General features: G+C 43.4%; 1 protein-coding gene across 5 annotated transcripts in view; it reads right to left on the reverse strand.

Annotated features, from left to right (window-relative positions):
* Window positions 1–23,143, reverse strand: part of LOC117523238 (EGF-containing fibulin-like extracellular matrix protein 1) — a 57,557-nt gene extending 34,414 nt beyond the window's left edge. For 2 of the 5 annotated variants that reach the window (XM_034184699.1, XM_034184695.1), the window contains exons 1-4: window positions 22,994–23,143; window positions 22,379–22,482; window positions 22,229–22,274; window positions 21,925–22,155 (exon numbers count right to left, since the gene is read on the reverse strand). In XM_034184699.1, the coding sequence (XP_034040590.1) occupies window positions 21,925–22,155; window positions 22,229–22,274; window positions 22,379–22,459 (358 nt within the window). In that variant the 5' untranslated portion in view covers window positions 22,460–22,482; window positions 22,994–23,143. Of the gene's footprint in view, window positions 1–21,924; window positions 22,156–22,228; window positions 22,275–22,378; window positions 22,600–22,993 lie in introns of those variants that run through there. The other 3 variants (XM_034184700.1, XM_034184698.1, XM_034184697.1) reach the window with 3 other exon arrangements.
* Window positions 23,144–26,683: the final 3,540 nt, after the last annotated feature.

Consider the following 26,683-nt stretch of genomic DNA (forward strand, 5'->3'; position numbering starts at 1 on the left):
AACAGAGATAAGGGACAGTGGAGGAGATGCAACCGCCCTCGTCGGAGTCCCAAGCTGAAAAGAACCTGGTATCAAAGAAATCCAGGGTACTAGGTCTGTCCAAAAAGTAATGGACCTTTTTATTTTTTTCAAAACTATATGGATTTGAATCATGTGTGATTGCATCAGCCAAGCTTGAACCTTCGTGCGCATGCTTGAGTTTTTTCACGCCTGTCGGTTGCGTCCTTCGCCTGTGAGCAGGCTTTGTGTGAGCAGTAGTCTACCCCCCTCGTTGGATTTTTATTGCGAGTAAAATGTCTGAATGATTTGGAGCTTTGCTGCATCAAATTTTTCCAGAAACTGTGAGAGACAGTTAGGTGGAAACTATTCAGAAAATTCAGATGGCTTTCAGGGACGATGTTATGGGGATCACACAGATTAAGGAGTGTTACAGCCAGTTTAAAGACCGCCCACAGCGGCTGAGAGCGCGGCGCACTCCGAGCGGTGATCGACAGGCTGAAACCCCGCTGAAACAACCAGATCATTTCCAAAGTGAAGGCGTTGTTGATCCGGGACGTTGTCTGACTACCACAGAACTAGGAAGAAGACGTGGACATCAGCACTTTTTCGGCACATTCCACTGTTACAGGAGTTTTTGTCATGGAAAGAAGAAGCAGAGGAATGCGCCACAAAGCCGCGGAATGGCGCGGACAAAAGCACCTCCGTGTTGGTCTCACAGGACGGCTTTCAGAGGCTTTCAGACGGCTTTCGGTGGCTTTTCAGTCGTGTGACTATCCGAGAAATTGTGGATGAGCTGGGACATGCCAGAACATGTCCTGTGAGGCTTCATCACGGCGTTGCTTTGCGCCATGCGGCTCCTCCCGACGCGCAAATTCATCTGCTTCTCTTTTCCATGACAAAAACTCCTGTAACAGTGGAATGTGCCGAAAAAGTGCTGATGTCCACATCTTCTTCCTAGTTCTGTGTAGTCAGACGAAGTCCCGGATCACAAAGCCTTCACTTTGGAAATGATCTGGTTGTTTCAGCGGGGTTTCAGCCTGTCGATCGCCGACTTGGAGTGCGCCGCACTCTCAGCTGCTGTGGGTGGTCTTTAAACCGGCTGGAGCACTCCTTAATCTGTGTGATCCCCATAAATCGTCCCTGAAGCTATCTGAATTTTCCGAATGGTGTCCACCTAACTGTTTCTCACAGTTTCTGGAAAAATTTGATGCAGCAAAGCTCCAAATCATTCAGACATTTTACTCGCAATAAAAATCCGACGAGGGGGGTAGACCACTGCTCACACAAAGCCTGCTCACAGGCGAATGACGCAACCGACAGGCGTGAAAAAACTCACGCATGCGCACGAAGGTTCAAGCTTGGCTGATGCAATCACACGTGATTCAAATCCATATAGTTTTTGAAAAAAATAAAAAGGTCCGTTACTTTTTGGACAGACCTCGTATCATCTTAAGTCCTTGCTGAAAATCCAAGTCTCACAACCACAAGGTAAGACTGGAAGCAGCAGGGCCCTAAAGACTTGGACTTTTTTCTTCTGCAAAGATATCAGAATCACCAAACACCTCAGTCCTGTGAGGTGAATGTCTCCTCCACCTCATAGGTCAAGCTCCACTAGGCATGATGCCACTACTGAGATTAGTGAATCTCTCAACATGTTTGGACACTTTTACCATATACAAATACACTACTGATGGCTGAGTCCAGGAATCACAGAAAATCATGTCCTCAGCTGTGGTCTTCAGACTGATTCAATACGGTCACAGTGTCATCTGCAAGTCAAAGTCAGTAACCACAAAGTTGCTGGACTCTGCAACCTTACCCAATGCTCAATCCCTGCAACTACTGATCATAGCAGGTGCCAGAACATCCATGACAAATACTAGAATCCACTGGGAGGATATCAGTGAGTGCGTGTAGGGAATCCAAATTAGCACTTACTGTGCACAGTTATTGTCTACCTGATATTCCCCATAACAAGCAAATTAAGCCATTTTAACTGGAAAGGAACATGAGCTAATGCCTTAAAAGTCATTAAATCCCTTTAAATACCAGCCAGTCATATTACCTGTGTTTTCCAGTAGGACTTGTACAGGTGAGAAATGTACCTGAAAAAAATCAGGTACACCTCATGCACAATATGGACAAGGATTACTTCTCAATGGCTACTTAGTGAAGTACAAGACAAACACAAGTGAAAGTGAACAATCCAGTGAGGCTTGAAATGTATTCTGCACTCTTAAAAATGAAAGAATATACTAACTCAACTTTAAAAAAAATGTAACAATTTGCATGGATCTTTTTAAGGAATTAAAATTCAGTCATTGAGTAATGCCATGAGACTTTTATAATAAGACTAACTCAAGTTTAGTATTTACTTTAGTTGTTCAGTATACTCGATTTGCTTTGCCCTTTTGCCCTCTCCAAGATTAATTACATTGAATCAACTTAATTAAAACACTTTGGTGTTATTAAGCAGCAAAATTATTTAATTTAATTTATTCTGCCTTCCATATTTTACTTTGATTCTACTAAGAAAAACCCATTAAAACTGCAGGGTTTTTGTGTGTGTGTGTGTGTGTGTGTGTGTGTGTGTGGTGTGTGTGTTGTGGTGTGTGTGTGTGTGTGTGTGTGTGTGTGTGTGTGTGTGTGTAAGTCCCAAATAATTACATGTAGAAATTCCCGTTTCGTGATCAAAAGGTTTTTTCAAATGAACTGTCAACCTTTGTGGCAACTCTTTTCAAACTGTGAACAATTTTGTACAAATATCTCTTCAGGTTCTTCAATTTAAGATATACACACTAAACCCATGACACATTTGTTTAGAGCGTGTAGACGTCATCCACAGTTAAGCGTCGGTACGAAACGTAGCATTGCACCAGGGGATGCCAACTAGAGAAGCTACCCGGCTCTGAAAGGGAAAAGGCTCCCCAACTGTGAAGGTTAAAAAAAGAAATAACTGTAATTCTCTTTCATGTCCTGAGAAGTTCAAGGCAACATCATGTTCTCACAACTTTCCCTCAACTCGTTTTCTGTTTCAATGTAATTTCACAGAAACAGTTGCAGCAGCAGCACATCATCAGGTGAAGACAACAGCAGTTAGCTGAAAGCATTGACCCTGACCAAGCCCACCTCCCTCCACAGGAGTTTAAGGTTAGGGTTAATACAAGTCCACCAAACTTGATCCAGTCCTGTAAATGCCATCAAAATGATTGTTGACACAGTTAAGCATGAGATAAAAGCATCAGTGTACCCGATCAGGTCACAATATTTCACAATCATGCACTTACTGAAGGCATGTGGTGATTCATCAAGACTGGAAATGCCTTGCCCCTGACAGAAACTCATACTAGCGCAAGTCCAAGATGCCTGATTAGACGGCAACACAAATCCTCTGCAATGTCATCACAGAACCAATAAGCAAACTAAACTTTAGTGTGGTTGCTGTAGTTTTTTTTTAACATGTAACTGCTCTTACAAATCCTCAATTACCTCAGCAGTCATTTTAATTCCGCAAACAAATACATGTGCATCCATCTGTCCAAACATTTTCCACTTAATCTCATAAGCCTTAATAACAACAACAATTACAGTCCTGCATATATAAAGTACGAAGTGTGTGTGTGTGTGTGTGTGTGTGTGTGTGTGTGTGTGTGTGTGTGTGTGTGTGTGTGTGTGTGTGTGTGTGTGTGTGTGTGTGTGTGTGTGTGTGTGTGTGTTGTGTGTGTGTGTGTGTGTGTGTGTGAATGGAGGTAGTCATTGTACACACTGCTTCAAACAGAAAAGCACTAGAAATATGGCTCATTTATTCATGTACCATATATTAATAGTACGTAACAGAACACAGGTAGTTTAGCTGGAAAGTATTCAACAGAATATGACTTTCTGTTATCTCCCAACATAATTGGAACAAAAGCAAAAACTCTATAGTCTGCCAATTTATGTTATCTCAAGGAACACAAAGTGCTCCTGCATCCCTGAGAGCCCAGGGTAGGAGATGGTACAAAAGGATTGTGTTCCATAAGAGGGTGCACACCTATTCAAAATTTTATAATTCACCCAATAGAACCTTGTATCTGCTCTAACATTCACACAAAGCCAATGAATGTATAAGTGTGACCCAAAGTACTGAAAATTTAGAAGCTGTACTATGACTCATCCAAAGACATCTCATACTATTATGAGGCTCTAGGACCCAATGGATCGAGCTTGGCACAGAGGGTCAATGATTACCATTGCAACAACAACCAGATTTGCTTATTAATCAGGTCATGTGGTCAGTGAATACAGAATCATATTTTGACTCAGAGACAATAATATCAAGCTAAATTTTGACAGAACCTACAACTGAGACCAAGGCACCGGCTCAGTAAGGGCGCCTTCACACATAACACGATTAAAGCCGACTGGCGCATGAAGGAGGAATCGCATGCCACTCGTAAAAAGACGGAGCCGCCTCGAACAGCTGTTGCCACAACCATTAGTGCACTTTGCGTGCTGCTCGAGCCTGTAACCCATTCCAACGGCAGGCAAGATGAGGTCGCATTGTCAGCTGATCGTGTTCGCAGCATTCACATGGCATGTGTTATGCAGGTCAGAATATCGTGCCGCGGCACTATATGCTGCATGAAATCATCACCCATGTCCGTACCGTGGCCGAATGACACAATCAAGGGAGCCTTGGCACCAGCGGCCAAATGACAGGGAGGGCATTTTCCCCCTCACGGTAGGTGTCGGCCAGAGTCCAGATACCACCCATGAACATCCAACACACACTCGCAGGGCACTTAGAAAACATGGGGCTATTCGCGCAGCCGGCACGAGAGTAGAGAGCAGGCGACCACATTTGAGCTACACTGTACAAATGTCTAAGTGCCCCACGAGTGTGCTGTTACCAAGCAACCATATGTCATGCAAGTGTGCCTTCCACAACACATGTGGTGTGCGAGTGTCCCCACCCCACCCAAACACATGTGGCACGCGAGTGTGTGTGTGGTCCCCCACACCACATGTGGTATGTGAGTGTGTCGCGCCGCCCAAACAACAGATGTCACGAGGAATGTTTCATTGAGGTGGCTGGGGTGCGATCACTGTCCAGTGCACATCTGGACAGCTGGAATGTCCAGCTGGAACAGCTGACCACTGTGTACTCGCAACTCAGCTGGAGGACGTATGTTGTGCCACCAACATCATGAACAACACTAAATGGTGACACTAAATACTACATAGTGTAGCTTTAAAGATGAAAGTCTACACACATCTCTACTGTTTTATTTCAACTCAGTTTGTCGTGGCGTACAGAGACAAAATTACAAAAGTTGTGTCAGTGTCTAACTACTTATTTACATTACTGTTTGAAATTGTACGGTGTGTTTTTTTCACAAGGTCACACCAAAGGAAAATCATGCTGCAAATTCTAAGTACACATAAATGTACTATGACTCCATCAGACCAACATGCTGTAGCCAGGAGCTTCTGTGGCCGGAGTGTGTTTGAAAACTATACACTAAAGTTTAATATTTCTTAAGACGTCCTGTGTATGGAAAAGTCAGAGTCATCCTCACTCCCTTCTCAAAGTTTTAGAGCCCTCTAAATAAAAGCATATGTGCTGGACACAGTCCAAACGCTCATTCACGACAATATCTTGTGGTAAAAGCTACTTTGTTGCTAAAGCTTTAAGGAGCTGCCAGTATAAAGTGCCAAAAAATAAAAAACAAAGAGGGCATATTTGTGTGTGAGTGTTCGTACGTCTCACACAATCTGCCTCAAAGGTCCCATAAAGGTTTCACAGCTCACCGCATCCAGCACGTTCATGTAGTTTACACAGCAAAAACTAGTTTTACTGTAACAAAGCCATCAAATGTGATGAGGCGCACGAGGGCAGGCGCGTTTGTGTTCCCCGAGGTCAGATATTCTTTTTGACATTAATTTAACACTGATTACAGGAGTGTGATGCAACACAACATGGGGAATGATAAGGCTGACGGAGATGTGGAAGGAAAGAATGCGGGGAAAGGGTGGAGGCTTTTTTTGTTTCTTTTGAAATGGCTTTTTAAGATTGGAAGTTGGATTTACGGCTGTGTGCACATATGTATGTCAGAGTTTAAAACTCCTAACTTTTCAGGGAAGATAATTCTAAATGCCTCATGGGAGATGGGGGCGTAACACGGATGGCGGCAGCTCAAAGAATGTGTGTATATGTATGTGTGTGTGTGTGTGTGTGTGTGAGTGTCTTGGTTGAGGTGCGTGGCCTTTTTACAGACTTCACAGTGTTTTACAAGCCGAGCGTGTGTTCATTTGGTGTAAATGGGTTTTTGACAAATGTGTCCAAAACGGAGATTAAAAATGATTTGGCTTGAAACCAGAACAATGTGTTATTCACTCGGCTTTTACACTGACATGATAGGACTTGTTGCAATTATCACTTGAGAGCATTTAGTCTTGGTTTCAATGAATCACCCGCACGGAAAGCAGGAGCCATTCCAAAGAACAGTTGGAGTCGTCATGCTGTTGGACAGCATCTTTGTTTCCCCCTGATTATTGGATAATTCGCTCTTTGGAAAAGCAGGGGGGCAAGATGTGAGTTCTTAATAGACCGTAAAATTCCCACTGTCAAATTATCAGCGTGTCACACACTGGCCCCTGAGTGTTGGGTTTTTCTAAACTGCACACACCTTAATATCAACCCTGCTGGCAACGTAAGTTCTTTCATTGGGTCTTAAACTCACAAATAAAAGCACCGACCAGAAAACAAACTTCACGTTGTGTATATTTGACATGATTTTGCTCTGTGAAACATTTCCATTCTCTGTAGCGCTCACTCCGCTCCCAGGCTTCTCCTCTCATTGTTCAACTTTTAGTCACTTTGACACTTAGCAACTGATTTGTGAGTTTGTTCCACATTCTTCTAAAGGTCGGGCAAACTGGTTGTATATCCGTCAAGCGTGCCAGTTACATTCCGATTTTTTGTTCCAAACTGATACTAATCCTTCCACTCACTCAGAGACTCTTCTGTTATTCACTATGAACAACACCAATCGCCATAGCTCAGCGTCACGCCAGTCCAAGGTTTCATTGCTTCCACAAGCAAAGCTGCGAAAGCAATGAAACATCCAAGCATGGATGCAAAAAACATGCTGGAACTAGAAGGGCACTTGGAGTGCATTCCTCAAATTCTGATTCACACATCAACTGTACATCTCAATTCCAGGCTACACCACAAAATTAAAAAAAAAAAATTACCAATTCTTTGTAACTGAATTTACAACCTTTTCAGCTTTTTTTTTTTAAACTGGATCCTTTTTGCCATGCCCTTTTATGTAGATATGCAACTAACAATTTTACTATTAATTAATCTGTCAGTTATTTTCTCGATTGACTGATTAGTTGTTTGTTCCACAAACAGTCATAAAATGGTCAAAAATGTTGATCAGTGTTTCCCAAAGCCCATGATGATGTCCTCAATTGCCTTGTTTTGTCCACAATCAAAGATATTTAGTTTATTCTTGGAGGAGTAAAGAAACTTTTAAGGAAATCAGAATGCTCTCATCACTCATTTTCAACTGCTAATCCGGGATCGGTTCGCAGGGGCAACAGCTCCAGCAGGGGACCCCAGACTTCCCTTCCCGGCCACATTGACCACCCACTAACTGGGGGATACAGAGGGCATTCCCTGGCCAGTATGGAGATATAATCTCTCCACCTAGTCCTGCGTCTTCCCCAGGGTCTCCTCCCAGATGGACGTGCCTAGAACACCTCCCTAGGGAGGCACCCATGGTGCATCCTTACCAGATGCCTGAACCACCTCAGTTGGCTACTTTCAACATGAAGGAGCAGCAGCTCTACTCTGAGCTCCTCACAGATGACAAAGCTTCTCACCCTATCTCTAAGGGAGACACTAGCCACCCGCGATCTAGTTCTTTCAGTCATGACCCAACACTCATGACCACAGGTGAGAGTAGGAACTAAGACTGACCAGTAGATCAAGAGCTTTGCCTTTTGGCACAGTTCCCTCAGAAAATATCCACTGCAAAATTGAATGACAATGCCGGTGCCAATGTTTCACCAACTATCAATCAATCAATCAATTTTATTTATATAGCGCCAAATTACAACAAACAGTTGCCCCAAGGCGCTTTATATTGTAAGGCAAGGCCATACAATAATTACGTAAAAACCCCAATGGTCAAAACGACCCCCTGTGAACAAGCACTTGGCGACCAACTACCATGAGAATTTTTTTTGTCATATAATTAATATTTTTTAAAAACTGTTAACAATTGTTCAACTCCAATGCACTTAAAACTGTGTAAAAATGCTTGAATCATCCAGGTTTTAGCATTAAAGGAGCAGATGTGAAAATGCACATGGTCTTCAAACAAGTAATATCAATATTAAAGGGTCATATTGTCCAAAATTTGTTTTTGCCTCCAATTTACATTTTTCATTTGTTTAATGTTAATGCCCCACAACTCTATGAATGTGTTTCACAGACATTCTTCAGATGTGCGCGTGCACGCACACACACTCAGTGGCTGAGGATTACACTCTACTGCATATTTGACAATACCTTGTTGCGTTTTTGTTTTATTTCATTGTTTTATTTTGTTAGTATGGCCAAAGCAGATGGTCACCTCACTGAGTCAGATCTGCTTGATGTTTCTTCTATAATCAAAAGTCACCTGAGGGAGTTTTTCTTTCCCACTGTTGGCAATGTGCTTGCTCAGGTAGTGGGTGAAGTTGAGCCTTGCTCATTTGGAGCACTTTGGCGTAACATGTAGATATATGATAGACACAAAATAAACCAAATTGATATCTGCATGCTGAAAGATCACTTACAGACCTTGATGTGTGGTGCCTAAACAATATCTATACTATACTGTACTATACAAGAAACAGGGGCACTATATGACTGGATCAGTCAGCGAATGCAGATCATAGTATTTTGAATAGCAAGTACCACTTTTCTGGGCTACACCCCACCCAAAGCCACCTATGTATCTCAGTGACAGCGTGACAAACAGATGAAGACACGTCAGCAATCACATAACTTCTTTGGCAGAATTAACAAGAAATACATCATAACTCGAGTCTTTTCACTGAAAACTCAAGACTGACTTATTGCTATGCCTACGCTAAGAGGCTCTAATGAACGTATCACTGTTTGACAGATCCGAGTGAGAATATGCTGCTAAATCACAATTGCCCTCTTCACTGAGTTTTTTTGATCTGTGTATTTGCTTTTGCATCCTTCTGCAAATATTCCAACCAACATGCACAACCTCCCTGGTGTACGTAAATACCAATGGATTAACATGTAAGGAGAAGAAGAGGGTGCAGCAATGTGAGAAACATACATTCGTAATTGCGTGTGTGAGTGTCACCCAGCTGTATGCAATGGTGATTTATAGCAGCACTGTGTCCCTTTCCATCATGAGGTAAAGGAAAGAGCAACACGTGTAACCAGATCAGAGGAGGAAGCAGCTGGCTGTTGGACAGGCACCGACCTCAGGGAGAATAATACAACATTAAGCACTTAACACTCAGAAGGCACGACAAAGCTGCTTCCCCTCGCTCTCCACTGCCATCGCTGATGTGACAGCCGAGAGAAGTCAGCAGCAATAACAGGGCCCTGTAAGAGCAGCACTGTACAAAGACTGGAGGGGAGGATTATAGTTGCAGAGAGGAGAAGTGCAGAGGTGGGCCCAATCCGATCCAGTATTGTATTGGGCCATGATATTGATGTTATTTACTAATCAGATATCAGAGGGACAGGGCCGATCCATTTACTGATCAAAGCCCTTGCCACGTCATCAAATGAATACATGATGTAGTGTAATATAAAATAACCTTCAAAATTCTAGTAGTACTAATGGTGAAAACTATGATTTCTGTCCGTTTTTAATGTGTGGAAAGGCACGTCTGTGCTGCAATATGAATTCTATTTTCAAAGCCGTTATGCAGCATGCACTGCACCCTTCTGTATAAAAAGAGATTTAATTACAGATGCCGTTGTCTGACAGGAAAAAAATCAATCACTGTAAACATGGAGCATGCTTAATGATTAAACATTAACTGTTTAACAGTTGTTAAACTGCATCCCAACCTGGGCATGTTGTTAAAAAGGGCTTTTGCTGGTGGTGTTTCCTTGGCAGAGGAGCTCACGGGTCAGTGGCACATCACCAGATGGCATATTAAGGAACCACACCATTGGTCAACGGATGGCACCACTTGACACAAGAGTTGTCACTGAGGAGCAACCTGCATGTCTACCAGGTCTGTGGCACACCTGTGCACCACTTGGCATCAGATGTGGTTGTTGAGAAAAGCAGATGGGTCGGGGCAAGACACCGCCTGTCTGATCTCACCATGCATGGTGTTACATTGGGTGAGGTGAGGAAAATAAACAACTGAAGGAGTACCAGACAAGACAAGAGAGACAACAGTCTGCAGCAACAACGGGACCGACATGCTGCCACTGCAATCAGCTCTGCCATTTTCGTGCCAGCTTAGGGGCCCATGACCAGTCCTGCCAGACCTAACACAACAGTAAACATTGGATTCAATGGACTGAAAAGAAGTACGCGCCACATACCACTATCTCTATATTGGAGCACCATATCCCACTGTGCTGCTCTGAATGCTGAAACTGAGACCCAACAACTAACAGACCCAGACTTTCTGTAACGTTAAGAGCACCGAGACACATTTTCCCCACAGGACCAATTATAGTCCATCCTTTTAGTACCTTCATCCATTCAAATACTAAACTCACTTACTCCATTTAAGGGTCACAGGGGAGATTGGCGCTTATCTCAGCGGTCACCGGGCAAGAGGCAGGGTACACCATAGAGGACTAAAGACAAGACCCTTATTGTCCTCTGTACTAGTGTAATATTTAGCTATACTGCACCATAAGGTTGGGTGCCAAGAGCTAGTAAACACAAGAAGAAGAAAGCAGTGAGAAATGAACACCAAACAACCAAGAAAACCAACAACACAAACCGAACTCCATGACAAAAATCAAAGAGCAAACAGCTGTGAGTGCTCCAAGCAACTGAGGTAGAACGGTGAAAATCATCAGTCTGAGAACAGGTGGAACACATAAGCTTAGGTGGTAATAGGAGGGTTCAACAGGTACAAAGGTGTGCCTCAGGTTGTATCAGTGCCATCAGTTACCCTCGACAAAGCCTACCAGTTTGCATCAAGGCAAACCTATGTGTTTGATCTCAGTTCTTTCTGTTAAGAAAAAAGAAAGAAAATCACTGCAGAAACATGTTGATATGTCTCTATCATATTTAAGTATTCTTCCCAGTCTGTGGCAACATTTCCATATCAGAGTTCCGTTTCCTTATCATCAGTGGATGTTTGGGAGTAACAAACATCAACAGATAACATCTGAAGAATTTCCTGAAAAGCTGTCAGTGTTTTCCGCATATCCTCACACATCTTGTGGATCGGGATGCTGCAGCATGTGGAGCTGAAAAAAGGTCAAATAGTTGAGCCCTGTTGTGCCGTGCAACCAGCCAACTCTCTGCTCGCTCTGCTCCGTGCATTCCTGCTCCTTGCTGTTCGATCCGATACTTATCTGTCAAGGTGGTGAGTAATTCCTACCATCACAAAAATGTGAGAGCAAATGAAAACACACACACACACACACACACACCTCTGAGATTCCAATATATGTTTCCCAAATGTGGTGCACAATGGAAAAATTGTTACTGCATGCACTTGGTCCTGTTCGGATAAGTATGCACAGGGCCAAATAGAAGATTGAAATTTGCTGCAGGTGATGAGCGTCCAAACTTAGCAGAAATTAGTGAGAGTGTAGGTGGTAAAGTGGCCGACATATCCTCAGGAAACCAGACAGGTACCAGACAGGAGTGGCATGTCCTTTCATGTTCTGTACTTCAGCATGAGTGTCTAATTTACAGATGAAAAATAAAAGGCAGCAGCTGAAGTATGTAAACTCAAGACTAAAACTGATATGTATCAGTCTTTGGCCAGAATTAGAGGCTAAAAACACAGCTCTCATAAATGCAAATGTGTCTCCTCTGAAGGCTGACCTTCATTCCAGGTAGGAAGTGACCTCACCACTGTTGAAAAAGAGTCAACAAGACTACGACAAGCTACTTATAGGCATCTCCTGGTGGTAAACACAGCATATGTGTGTGTAAGTGGTGGGGGAGGTAAAGCAGTCACACATACAGTAAAGTTCAGTTTCTCTGAGTAGGGTGCCAAAGTCTAATATGTCACCTCCCCCGCCCCCCAAAATTTCAGTAGCTCCCACCATAAACCTCACCCTGAAAATATTGCTGCAACAAATAATCAATTATTTGATTATTAATCGGTTAACATAAACACCAACTATTTTGGTAATTGATTAATTGTTTTGAGTCTTTTTAAATGTCCAAATTCTCTGATGTCAGCTTCTTTTTATATATACAATACACGGTTAAAAGTTGTTGACATGATTTACTAGTACACCAAATGATAACTGACTAATCTGTTGTGTGGGCCGCTGAAGAGGAGGTACTGCTGGCCCACCACCAGAGGGCGCCCTGCCTGAAGTGCGGGCTTCAGGCACGAGAGGGCGCCGGAGCAACCGGGAGTGGCAGCTGTCACTCATCAACAACACCAGCTGTCACTCATCATCATCATCCACATCTCCATAAGAGCCGGGCAGCATCTTCACCTCACTGCCGAGAAATCGTCTACCGAACAGGTAAACCGCTCAGCCTGAAGTATCACATTAGTGACGTCCTTGCTTCTGTGTGTACTAGTATTTTTGCAGACGTTCCTGTTTGTGCGGAGTCGTGTTTGGGGAGTTGGCGTACTCCGCTCCTCGGTTGGAGGCTACGTACTTTGCCAACAGGATCTGCACGTAAACATTGTGATTGAGAGGTGGAGGTGCTTTCCACTGTTTGCTGGGTGTTCACGCACCCACCATCACCTATCTGTTCTTCCTGCCAGCAGTACCCGATCTGACAGCCGGAGGCAGTGGCCACCTGGGGACCCAGCGCTTGGTGGCTCCAGGGTTGCTTCAGATCCGGTGGAGTGGAAGGCGTGTGGGATCCGGCTCTTTCTGGACGGGCGTCTTCTATCCTCGACCCTGCTCACACATCACTGTGACTAATTTGACTGTTGATCTCAATTGTGTTGTCTGTTGCTCTGTTGTGCACATTCACAACATTAAATTGTTATATTTTCGGCTTATTCCATTGTCCGTTCATTTGCGCCCCCTGTTGTGGGTCCGTGTTCCTACGCTTTTCACAACAGGATTTCTCGGCCAGCGTCATGGATCCGAGGGGCGTCAACCATCGCTTGAACCGCCACTGGAAACACAGGGTGCACAGGCGTCGGCAGGAGGCGTGTTAGGAGAGCTGCAGCACATCTTAACCGCCTTCACTGCTCGGTTGGATTTAGTAACTGAGCAGAATGTCATACTCAATCGGAGGATGGAGGCTCTCACCACCCAGGTGGAAGCTGCTGCAGCACCTCCTCCAGCCGACCAAGCACAAAATACAGACATTCCAGTGGTGATTCAACGAACCCCCCCCCCCCAATCCCCCGAAACATACATAAGCCCACCGGAACCGTACGGACGTTGTGTCGAGACGTGCGCGGACTTCTTAATGCAGTGTTCGCTCGTCTTTGCACAACGTCCAGTCATGTACGTGTCAGATGCTAGCCGGGTGGCTTATGTCATTAATTTGCTTCGAGGAGAGGCACGCGCCTGGGCTACGGCGCTCTGGGAGCAAAATTCACGGCTCCTAACGACATATACTGGGTTTGTGAGGGAGTTTAAACAAGTGTTTGATCATCCCAATAAGGGCGAGACCGCTTCGACCGTGCTGCTGTCTATGAGACAGGGACGTCGGAGTGCAGCCGAGTATGCAGTCGACTTCCGCATCGCGGCTGCGAGGTCCGGCTGGAATAACGTTGCACTCCGCACCGCTTTCGTAAATGGACTGTCTCCGGTCCTGAAGGAGCACCTGCTGGCTAAGGATGAGCCGCGGGATTTTGACGGGCTTGTCGACCTGGTTATACGGTTGGACAACCGGTTAGAAGAACACCGTCGGGAGCGGGGCGAAGGGCGTGGCCGGGCACGAGCCGTCCCTCTTCCTTCGGGGTCCGAAAGGGTGCCGCCGTCCCCACGCTCCACAGTCAGAGAGCTCCATGGAGCCACAGCTCCCCCTGCTGACGAAGCTATGGACACGAGCAGGGCCAAAGTAAAATCACATGACAGACAACGGAGGCTGGCTCGCGGGGAGTGTTTTTCTGTCCTGCCTCCTGCCTGGATCATCGACGGGGAGCCCGCGTGGACAGTTCGCCGGCTCCTGGACGTCCGTCGTAAGGGCGGGGGTTCCAGTATCTGGTGGACTGGGAGGGTTATGGACCCGAAGAGCGCTCCTGGGTGAAGAGGAGCTTCATCCTGGACCCGGCCCTCCTGGCCAACTTCTACGCCTGTCACCCGACAAGCCTGGTCGGGCGCCAGGAGGCGCCCGTTGAGGGGGGGTCCTGTTGTGTGGGCCGCTGAAGAGGAGGTACTGCTGGCCACCACCAGAGGGCGCCCTGCCTGAAGTGCGGGCTTCAGGCACGAGAGCGCGCCGGAGCAACCGGGAGTGGCAGCTGTCACTCATCAACAACACCAGCTGTCACTCATCATCATCATCCACATCTCCATAAGAGCCGGGCAGCATCTTCACCTCACTGCCGAGAAATCGTCTACCGAACAGGTAAACCGCTCAGCCTGAAGTATCACATTAGTGACGTCCTTGCTTCTGTGTGTGCTAGTATTTTTGCAGACGTTCCTGTTTGTGCGGAGTAGTCGTGTTTGGGGAGTTGGCGTACTCCGCTCCTCGGTTGGAGGCTACGTACTTTGCCAACAGGATCTGCACGTAAACATTGTGATTGAGAGGTGGAGGTGCTTTCCACCTTTATGCTGAACTGTCTGCTGGGTGTTCACGCACCCACCAAAACCTGTCTGTTCTTCCTGCCAGCAGTACCCGATCTGACAGCCGGAGGCAGTGGCCACCTGGGGACCCAGCGCTTGGTGGCTCCAGGGTTGCTTCAGATCCGGTGGAGTGGAAGGCGTGTGGGATCCGGCTCTTTTCTGGACGGGCGTCTTCTATCCTCGAGCCTGCTCACACATCACTGTGACTAATTTGACTGTTGATCTCAACTGTGTTGTCTGTTGCTCTGTTGTGCACATTCACAACATTGTTATATTTTCGGCTTATTCCACTGTCCGTTCATTTGCGCCACCTGTTGTGGGTCCGTGTTCCTACACTTTTCACAACATAATCTGAAGGTAATCAACAGACTAATAAAAACAAATTTGTTACATTAATACATTTTTTATACAAATCAATAAATTACGAAAATAATTGTTAATTACAACCCTACCTGCAAAACAAACACTTATCATTTTAAATGCTTATGTTTTCAGCCTCACTTTGTGACTGAGCTGGTCTTACACCATCCCAGTTTCTACAGTAGCCATGCGATACTGTCTATGCACTGCAATGGATTCAAATGAGTAACTTCTCGCCACTCACAAAATACAAGATGTATTTTAAAATTATTATTTAATTTCTTCCATTTTGACCATGAACCAGTATGAGGTCAAAAGGAGAACCAAGACATCACCAGTCCACTATTCAGAAAATGTGAAGAACAGTGCGACACATAGGAGACCAGACTCTATCCTGACTGTGTTGTTTGTTGTTAGCTGTGTAGTTTGGGGATTTTTTTGTTTGTTTGTTTGTTTTTATTTTTACTGTTTGCCTGCATGTTTTTCCACATTTTTCAAATTTGCATTTGTATCCTGTCAGAACAATGATTATGAGTTTTAAACAACAAATATATGTATGTGTGAATTAACAGTATATGTAATAGCCATGTAAAATAGACTTTAAAATGTATACTAGTGTGTTTACTACAAATTCTGTCACCTCAGGTCAGGCCTAGGAGGATGCGCTCATGCTGAGCATTGTTGCATTCACCAAATAATCAGGCCCTCACTCAACCCCACCAAGAAAAAAGTCTGGAGCCGCCACTGGTGACGCTTTGTTAAGGGTTCAGGCTTACACTTTGTACTCTATTTACAAAACATTAGTATATGTGAAAATTAAACAAAATATTTAACTGAAACAAATAATCAGGAATTAACTTATTTACTTTTTACTGTAAAGGGCAGAGTATGATCGAATCATTTTTTTAAAGAAACAATATGGAACACTGGCTTCATTTTGTGCAGCGTTTAGCTGATCCTCCACTATTCACCTCAGAGTGCAGTAAGTCACCAAAAACAAACTGTGACGTTGTTCCAACCTGGTGCGGTCAGTACTCCAGCACTTCTGTGGTTATTCGTCTGTGTCAGCCTTTCATGTTCCGAGTCGCCCTACCTGACTCTGCACTCTGGGCTCCCTCCACTGAGCGGTGAGTTAGGACGCACCCTGATGTAAGCGCTATTTGATACTTTGAGGTTTTTCCCATTGAGGGTTAATGGGAATTCCTTTGCTAGCAAGATACGTAGCCGTGCAAAATACTGTGCCACAGCAGGGGGGGAGGGAAGAAAAGACAATTTTGTGTCCAAGAACAACTGGCTCAGTTTAAGGTATAATGACAGTGAAACCAGAGACTGATGTAAACAAAGATTATATCACTCCACCAACAGAAACATCCACCACATGAAGACACAAGACTCCTAGCAGTTAAAACTACTGACGTCTCAAACGAAAAATACTGACAATCGCCTTTCTTCATATAGTTTGTGTTTAGAAACAACATGCCAGTGAATGACTATGTCTCACACCCGTGCCAGCTTATGTGGTTACCTTTACTGATATGCTGCCATGTTTTACACTGCAATAAAACCTAATTGGATTTCAATTCAGGGAAACACGAACAGCACCACACATATATCACTGCCCCAGGTGGAAAATCAAATTTGTTACTTTCACTGCAGTGTTGTGACCGCACAACCACTCAACACTCTCCCTCCCTTCTGGCAAGGCTAGCTGTTAACTACTGTGCAAACAGCCCAAGGTATCTAAGACAACCACTTTTAACAGCAGATTTTCACTTGAATATCCATAATTTTTATTATAGACATCTAAAGGTGCATTCTGAGTCAAGAGGCCCTCTCTTCATGATATGTAGCACACGGTCTCAAGTGCACAGTGCAATTGCATTTGGGGCATGTCCAACTAATAAAATAAACCAATCAGACTGTCATCTGTCATTGCCTTGAAGAACAATGTGCACCTGAATCTGGTGCATTGCTTTGCAATGGTGGACTGAGTAAGTGGCAGAAGTGAGATGTTTTCTGGCAAAGAAACAGATCTGCACAAAAGCATCAAAGCATTAGAGCAGATCACATATGCGAGCAGCCACCAAAGCTCCCTGAGATGAAGCAGTTGAGGACCTCATTCCTGAAACACCTCCTCTTCCATCTCCACCTACCGGATCTCTTCCATATCTCACCAGGAACAGAAAGCCCCCAATTTTGGACCACTGCATGACCCACCAGATCTTCGTGATCCGAACTTGTTGGAGGACGAACACTAGCATAAAATACGGTAAAAACCAGATTTATTAATGTTTTGTGTTGTTTCGGTTCAATTTTGCTTTTATTTCATTTTTAATTTTTGTTTTCAATAAAGTAAAGTTTTAGTTTGATAAGTGAAAATGACCAATCTGAACGCTAACTTGCATCCCTGTGTGTCAAGTCTATTGGTTAAAATGTGATCTTGATGCAACACTTGCAATGCATTGCGTCAGTTAGCATTAGCAATGACAATGGATGTTAGCATGGATAGTGCTGACAAAAAAAAGTGAAAATGCTATGACGTTGAAAGTGAATTAACAGTAAATGTGAGCTTTTGTCAACAGAAAAATGAACAACAAATCTTTGAAAATTTACAATCTCAGTCATGAAGTTGCTGAAAGATGCTAAATGCATCTTAGATATCATAAGGTGTATTTTAAAGAGTCAGAGTGATTCAACATTTCTTTGGATACACTCTGGCTAGTTATCATTAAAAGGTTCTGCTATGAGTGTGTAGTAGAAGGCAGAATGCTCTATAAAATAATATATGGAATATTATTTGTGTGATGGGCTAGTTGTCTGCCTGACTGATTGTCCTCTAGGGGCCCTGTAGTATAGTAGTGAATGCGGCAGCGCACGGAACCAACACATCATGCCAGACCTGACCTGATGATAAAGAATGTGAATCTTTAAACCGCTCTGTGTTTTTGTGGAGATCAAAGAGCTTCACACACAGGAGCGCACCTACACGTAGTCATGTTCAGCTTGCCGAAAATCCAAGCTAGTCCAAAGCCAGTGAATGTCTACAATAGGTGTACAGCCTTTGTGTAATGTGTGAGCACACAGTGTGGACTGTGCTGTGATGAAAACCTTGTTGATTTGTCCCTGAAGCAGAAATTCTCAACACCCCAAACAAGAAATTTTTTTTGTTTTCAGGAGAACCTGAGCTGAGGCCAAAAACATCATGCTGGGAGCAGCCAAATCAGTTTTAGAAGACTTGACATCACAGTGAGGACATCTGAGAAGCTACTAGCACATCTAGTGGCTATGTGTAGTTTACCCAGTGATAGTAATTTGTTGATTCATGCTCTCTAAAGTCAGTAATTAACCACGCTCAGCTCATGTGTCTCATTGATACAGTAACTCTGACTGTTTTAGAGTCAAAGTTATTGTATCATCATTGCTGATCTTGCTATCTGTGGGAACTGACGGGTGAGGGCAATTGTTGGTATGCTGTTATGGAAAGTCTTGTATTTATTTTGTTCATTCCCTATTATTCAAACGGTTCAATAAGGCGGGTAACTGTGAACAGAACTGCCCCTCGGGGATAGATAAAGTTGTCTGATTCTGATTCATTTTTCCAGGCAACAGCACCTCATCTGGCCAAAAACAACAAAGCCCTACTGTTAACAGGATACGTCTACAAAGCCAAAGTGTTGGACAGCTATCATACGTCACTGAAGATAACTCCACAGTGAGACTGTGGAAGACATCTGGTTTGGACTTCTAGGTCCATTTCTAGGGTTAGTGTATTTTGCTCTTGTGGGTTTCACTATTGCTGAGACAACAGAAAGAGTCTTGATGTGATGAAGAAAAGTAGCCTGGTTTTTCCAGGACTCATCAAAATGACTGTACCATGTAGCATCTCACAGCTGAGAGGACAGGTACAACTAGTGGTGGATTTTCAATCTTTGAAACAACTGAACCTACTGCTTCACAAAAAGGAATTGGGATTGTATAATTCTATAAACAGTAAATGAGCCATCTGGTTTGAACAATGAGTCACTGCTTGACTCTACACTGAAAAAAATGCTACTCTGGATCAACTTTAAATAAATGATGTAATTTGTTACAGCTAATTTTTTTAGTTTCTCTCTGTGTATATTTATGATTTTGTGAAGTGATTCCAGCAGATTTAAACTGGAAACCACAATTTTCCATAAGACCAATGTAAATAAGTACTTTGAATGAAGTGCAGTGTTTCACTTTTTTCAGTGTAGGTGAACCAATTTCATCACAAAATGATCATTCTCAGCATGCTCCAAACATAAATGAAATAATTTATTCAGAAAACGATTCAGCTTTAACACCCAAAAAACTAAAACAAACACTTGTTTCAGAATATTGTGTTGCAGTGCTTGAAACAAATGAACCTTTTATTTTAGAAAGTGATTCGTTGCTGTGGGACTGAAACAAAATTAATAAAATATTGCGCAAAAGAATTCACTTTTATGAAGCAGGGAATGAAACAATTACTTTGTAACACAATTCACTGTTTCAAACTATTAAACATTAAACCATTAAATTAAACACTTCTTTCATAAAACAACTATGTTGAAATTCTCAAAACAGTAAAAGAAATTATTTAGGAATTTATTCATTTTACTGAATGCCTGGAATACAAAATGAAACAATTGCTTCAGAAATGATTCATTGTTTAACAATGTCCAATAACTGTTCCAGCAAACTATTCACTGTTTCAAATCACTTGAAACACTAAATGAAATGCTTGCTTTAAAATGAATGAATTAAAAAGAAAAGAAACAATTGCTTCAGGAAACACATTTTGAAACATCTGAAACATGAGATGACGCAATTGCTTCAGAAAATTATTCCAAATTAAAAAGTTACTTTCGAAACTTTTGAAGAAGCATTATGATGGATAGAAAGATCTTCACAACAGCACATAAAGAGTGGCACAGGCAAATCTGTGGTCTCCAAGTCCACGATAAACTGAGAGCAAAAGTTGGATCTGGGCACAAAGGGGTTGGATTTATTGTCTTCACAGACAAGGTCATGTTGTGGGTATAACATAAATTCAACCAATCGGAGTGACACCTACCACGACACAATCGCACCAAGACCTTGGGACATTGCATCCCAAGAATGCACTCAGAGGTGAGGCGTTTTCTAGTGAGGAAACAAATCTGCATAGACATGGCAAGTGCATGTAACAAGGTGGCAAAAAAAGACATAACACTGGAAGTATCCCAGCTGGATTAACACATATGTGAATATTGCTTCATTTTACACCTGCTGCATCCATTATATCAGCCTTTCTAAAAGAGTGGTCCGCGGACCACTGGTGGTTTATGAGCGACCCCTAGTGGAGCATGAGTATATTGATAGAATATCACATTTTAAATTACTATCATAACTCAAAAGTGTTGTTCAAATGGTTTAAAAACAACTCCAAAGTCTAACAGACAGTAGCATATATGCTGGTCTTACTTTCATTAACTCAAAGCATATGTAAATCAGAAACTTTGAATTTAAATGGCCCATTTTGTGACACTAGTATAGCTGACCTTTTTATGAGCATTTAGGTTGACATTTGTAATATTCTGACGGAGTGGTAAGCAGACTTATCATTTTTGGATATTTGCAAGATTTTTCTTATTGGTTAAGTGGTGCTTCATCTGAAGAGGGTTGAGAAACACGGCACTATGTGTAAAGATGGATGGACTATGGGCATGCGCTACACTCACCAGGTGCTGTTTCGGTTAGCATATCAGCTTGACCTCAAACACAGATTTCTGAATAAATGAACGAAAATACCAAGATTTGCTGACTGCAGTACTTTTTAAGGTAAGTAAAAAACTATTTAGTCTTTAATTGGAAATATCCTTCTGTGTGTGTTGTTGTGCACCGTGACATAGATGGATTGAGTGAGCTTGTGATTTTTGTAATGTGTTTTGTATCAAAGCACGGCATTGATAGACATGTTAAAGATGTATAATATAAGCAATCTACCCTTCAAACCATCGTTAAATGTTCAGAAACCATTTCTGAACAGCTTGTGAAAACTGAATCCACTTTCTATTTAGTCATAAAATCTGGTTTGTTGTCAAAATTGTTTCAGTTCAGTTTCGTGGTTCTGTGATGCATCGTGTGGACATCCCCCTGTGTAGAAGCAGAGTGAACGTGTGCCTTGAACCCACCTTGCTGGTCTGTGATGCAAATGTTCTCCAATACCAGATGATAAGAACACGCCAGCTCTGTGTCAGGCCACACCTGATTTTTACATTAATACTCCCAGTGGACCAGTGATTTAAAACAGTGGTACCCAACCTTTTTTCTTTACACCCCCCCCTCCCCCCCCCACCAGGTTTTCGCATCTTTTCTGAGGTTCATTCCAAGAAAATTGGTATTAATTTGTTTTGATTGTCAGGTAGGCGTGTCAGCTCGGCTTGAAAACTGTTGGATGGCAGGTGGAAACTAGTAATAATATTTATGTTACCTGTGTGTGTGGCTTTATGCTAGGTGAAAGATGGGGCTCCTCTTGTATGATGTTCACCCCCCACTAAAAAAAAACAAACAAACAAAAAAAACTGTCCACAACCCTGACTGTGCTTCTAGGAAACTGACCTTACCTCTACAGAGGTTCTGCTCATCTGCAGTAAATCCCGGAGCACAGCGGACAGTCCGGCTGGTGTGAGAGACCCTTGGTGGAACCGGGGGAGCCGGATCCATCAGCGGCACCTGCTCCCCATTACTGGTGTAGATGACCGCGTTCTTTGGGAGGCAGAGGTAGCCACCAAAGTGGTTAATACACTGCATCCCGCCTTTACAGGCATCATCTAACAAGGTGCACTCATTGATATCTGCAGGAAAAAGAAAACAGATTTCAAATTTCTTCAAGCCACATGCAGAGGCGGTGAAGTGCTGACAGGATACCTCTGCACTGCTCTCTGACAGGGTCGTACTCGTAGCCCTCTGTACACTGTAAAGGACAAATCACCAAGTTACATCCAGAGGTACGCAGCAAAGCGCGCAGCCTGGCGCCGACAGCCCCTATATTTAAATAAAAAAACAACCTCCACTTACTGTATAGGACACCGGCTCCTCGGCATCCTGAGACACGACGTGCGTGACCACCGCACAAAGACACACGCACAACCCCAGCATGTCGACTGAACTTCAGAGCTGCACTGCAAAGACACGCACAGGGAAGCGAGTGGATGGAGCGCAGAGGAATTTCTTTTTGTACAAGTTTTAATAGCAGTTATTACATCACTGATGGCATTGCTTAACGAGTCCTGACATCTCCCCGCTGCTGTTTAGGTTGGCACAGCTCCAGCTGAAGACGCGACGTGCACTGAGTGTTTTTCTTTTTCTCCACACGGATTAGCGCGTAAAGTGCGTAAAGAGCGTGCGTAAACATGCCCCAGTGTGCCAGCCCGCGTCGGGAAAGCGAGTGCGTCGATCAGTCGTGCACGAGCCTCAACATTGCAGTTAAACACCTGTCTAATGAATAGGACTGATTTTTTTTTTTTTTTTTAAGGAATTCCCAGAATGTTCCAGCCTTGGATAAAAAAGAATTTGGACCAGATCCACTTTGACTCGTTCAGATGAACAGCTCTGCAGTGCGTGCTGTTGTTTTTTTTCATGGTTATCTGTGCGCTGTGTGCGTTTTGTCCTGGTGTAGAGTTGGCAGCTTACCTGTGGATCTCCTGGTTGTAGAAGTAGTCTCCAGTTTTGATGATTAGAATTTTTTTTAGCAGATCTGCTCGTATCAGGCTGGGATTTTATTGTGAGGCAGTGCTGCTGATGAACACGCGGTTCGTGCAGTGTGGCATGCTGGGGGCGGTGTACCGGTGTATCACCGGAGCGCATCAACGCTCAGCAGCCTACATTGGCTCCCTCTAGCGGCGAGTGAATGGTATTTTACAAAAAGCTGGAGGGAATATTTTTCCTCAGCTGCTTTTGGTTTTTAGGTTAAAATGTTTTCAGGGCCACATGTAGACAGACAAACACATTCACACGCACACAAACACTTATCAACAATTTAACGTTTCCAATCCACCTAACCTGCATGTCTTTGGATGTGGGAGGAAGCTGGAGCACCCGGAGGGAATCTGCACAAACATGAGAACAACAAAGAAAGGCCACAGGTGGGAATCCATCCCATGACCTTTTTGTTGTGACGCAACAGTGCTAACCACTAAGCCACTGCATTTGAAATATCTTCATCTCTCTAAAAGGTAAAATTACAAATGCTACAATTGAAAATAATTTAATGAGCTCATTACAGCTTTCTATTTGGTCAAAAGTTATAGCCACCCTACATTTTCCATGTAAACTAGGTAACAGTGGGCATGGAGACTGTCAGGGCTTTGGCAAGCCTGACGTTTGCACCCACCCATGACCTTTGCATAAATGACTGTCCTGTGGCTGACTTTGTCAGGGCATTTCTGGAATCCACCTAAGTTTGTATCACATTTTGTCCCAATAGAGTTGAAAATGAATTCTTTAAGGGCAATTTCGGAGTCAACCTTCACTGACATACCAAGTGTAGTAGAAGCCAATGTAAAGACCTGGGAGGAGCAGGCCAACACAGGCCCGGCTTTGTTCATTGGCAAACTAGGCAGGCACCTGGGGCTCCACTTGCAGAGTGGGGCACCAACTGGGTGCAGATATCAAAGTTTATGCTAATGAAACTAATAATGTGATAAATTAAGTGTACAGTCCATCCGTATTTACAGCGCTTCACTTTTTCCACATTTTGTTATGTTAAAGCCTTATTCCAAAATACAGTAATTAATTTTTTCCCAAAAAATGTTACTCACAACACCCCATAATGACAACCTGAAAAAGTGTTCTTTTGAAATTTTTGCAATTTATTAAAAATAAAACTAAGAAATCACATATACATAAGTATTCACACAAATTGCTGAATACTTTGTTGATGCTTCTTTGGCAGCAATTACAGGCGTCAGGTCTTCTTGAAGATGATGCCACAAGCTTGGTGCACCTATCTTTGGGCAGTTTTCTCTTTGCAGCAGTCTCAAGCTCCATCAGGTTGAATGGGGATCGGTGAACACCCATTTCCAGCTCTCTCCAGAGATGTTCAATCAGATTCAGGTCTGGGCTCTGGCTCGGCCACTCAAGGACATTCACAGAGTTGTCCTGAAGCCACTCCTTTGATATCTTGGCTGTGTGGTTAGGGTCAGTGTCCTGCTGAAAGATGCACCATCACCCCAGTCTGAGGTCAAGAGCGCTCTGGAGCAGGTTTTCATCCAGGATGTCTATTGCTGCATTCATCTTTCCCTCAATCCTGACTAGTCTCCCAGTTCCTGCCACTGAAAAACATCCCCATAGCATGATGCTGCCACCACCATGCTTCACTGTTGGGATGGTGCCTTGTTCCCTCCAAACATGATGCCTGGCATTCATTGTCTGAGAGTCCTTCATGTGCCTTTTACTAAGGAGTGGCTTCTGTCTGGCCACTCTACCATACAGGCCTGACTGGTGGATTGCTGGAGAGATGGTTGTCCTTCTAGAAGGTTCTCCTCTCTCCACAAAGGAATGCTGGAGCTCTGACAGAGTGACCATTAGGTTCTTGCTCACCTCCCTGCAAATTTGCGTGAGGCGGGGTACACCCTGGACAGGGCACCAGTCTATCGCAGGGTACAGATACAATTGCATCAAATCAAATCAAATCAATTTTATTTATATAGCGTCAAATCACAACAAACAGTTGCCCCAAGGCGCTTTATATTGTAAGGCAAAAGCCATACAATAATTACAGGAAAAACCCCAACGGTCAAAACGACCCCCTGTGAGCAAGCACTTGGCGACAGTGGGAAGGAAAAACTCCCATTTAACAGGAAGAAACCTCCAGCAGAACCAGGCTCAGGGAGGGGCAGTCTTCTGCTGGGACTGGTTGGGGCTGAGGGGAGAGAATCAGGAAAAAGACATGCTGTGGAAGAGAGCAGAGATCAATCACTAATAATTAAATGCAGAGTGGTGCATACAGAGCAAAAAGAGGAAGAAACACTCAGTGCATCATGGGAACCCCCCAGCAGTCTAAGTCTATAACAGCATAACTAAGGGATGGTTCAGGGTCACCCGATCCAGCCCTAACTATAAGCTTTAGCAAAAAGGAAAGTTTTAAGCCTAATCTTAAAAGTAGAGAGGGTGTCTGTCTCCCTGATCCGAATTGGGAGCTGGTTCCACAGGAGAGGAGCCTGAAAGCTGAAGGCTCTGCCTCCCATTCTACTTTTAAAAACCCAGGAACTACAAGTAAGCCTGCAGTCTGAGAGCGAAGCGCTCTATTGGGGTAATATGGTACTATGAGGTCCCTAAGATAAGATGGGACCTGATTATTCAAAACTTTATAAGTAAGAAGAAGAATTTTAAATTCTATTCTAGAATTAACAGGAAGCCAATGAAGAGAGGCCAATATATGATACATGATAACATGATAATACATGATAACAAAAGGATTAACACAACAAAGTGCAAGCACTTATTTCCATTGTGGTCCTTGAAAATGCGGATACATGATCAAAGATTGAGTTTACAATTGTTTTGTTTTTATTTGTCAAATCAGTAACCAATCAGTCACCAGAAATTGGCAATGGAAGACCACCTTCATTTAGTAGTGAGGGTTAAACACTCAAAAACTCAATTATTTGAAAATAAAAAGCTTTTATTATCTTTGAAAGCACAGTGTGTAATTTTAGTACATGTCATATTTTGGCGCTGTGTGTGTGTGTGTGTGTGTGTGTGTGTGTGTGTGTGTGTGTGTGGTGGGTGTGGGGGTGCACGACATTAGTCTGTACTACATTTCTTGGTGTTTACAAGATGCTTTTGTGTTAGGAACATCTGCTGGTGCTGGCAAAGCTTTCTGGATTTCCCATGAAGTGTAAAAGCAACAAGTGTGCGTGCGTGTGTGCGCGCACATGCTCAAACAACTGCTGATGTGAGCAAGCAGGGCCAAACTGCTCTATCTCCTTTAGTGATTACCTTTACTTTTTTTTTTATCACTAATGTACTGTAGATGTGGTGTCAAACACACAGTCTGCAACCCAAACTATAAATCTGCTCATCCAAATCTGTTCTTTCACTTTTAGTGCAAGTTCTTTTCTGTTAACACACACATGGATAAACACATAAACATCTGTGATTAAAGGGGTCAGATTGTGCTAAATTGTTGATCTACTGATTAGCTATAACCCTAAGTCAGAAAAGTTGGGACAGTATGGAAAATGCAAACAAAAAAACACAGCAGTGAATCCTACATTTACTTTGATTTTTATTTCATTGCAGATAGTATGAACCCAAAATATTTTTTGTTTTGTGTGGTTAACTTAATTTGTTAACATGCAGCCATTTCTTTATTTAAGG

This window comes from Thalassophryne amazonica, chromosome 13 (assembly GCF_902500255.1).
Source record: "Thalassophryne amazonica chromosome 13, fThaAma1.1, whole genome shotgun sequence".
In the NCBI taxonomy this organism is placed as follows: Eukaryota; Metazoa; Chordata; class Actinopteri; order Batrachoidiformes; family Batrachoididae; genus Thalassophryne; species Thalassophryne amazonica.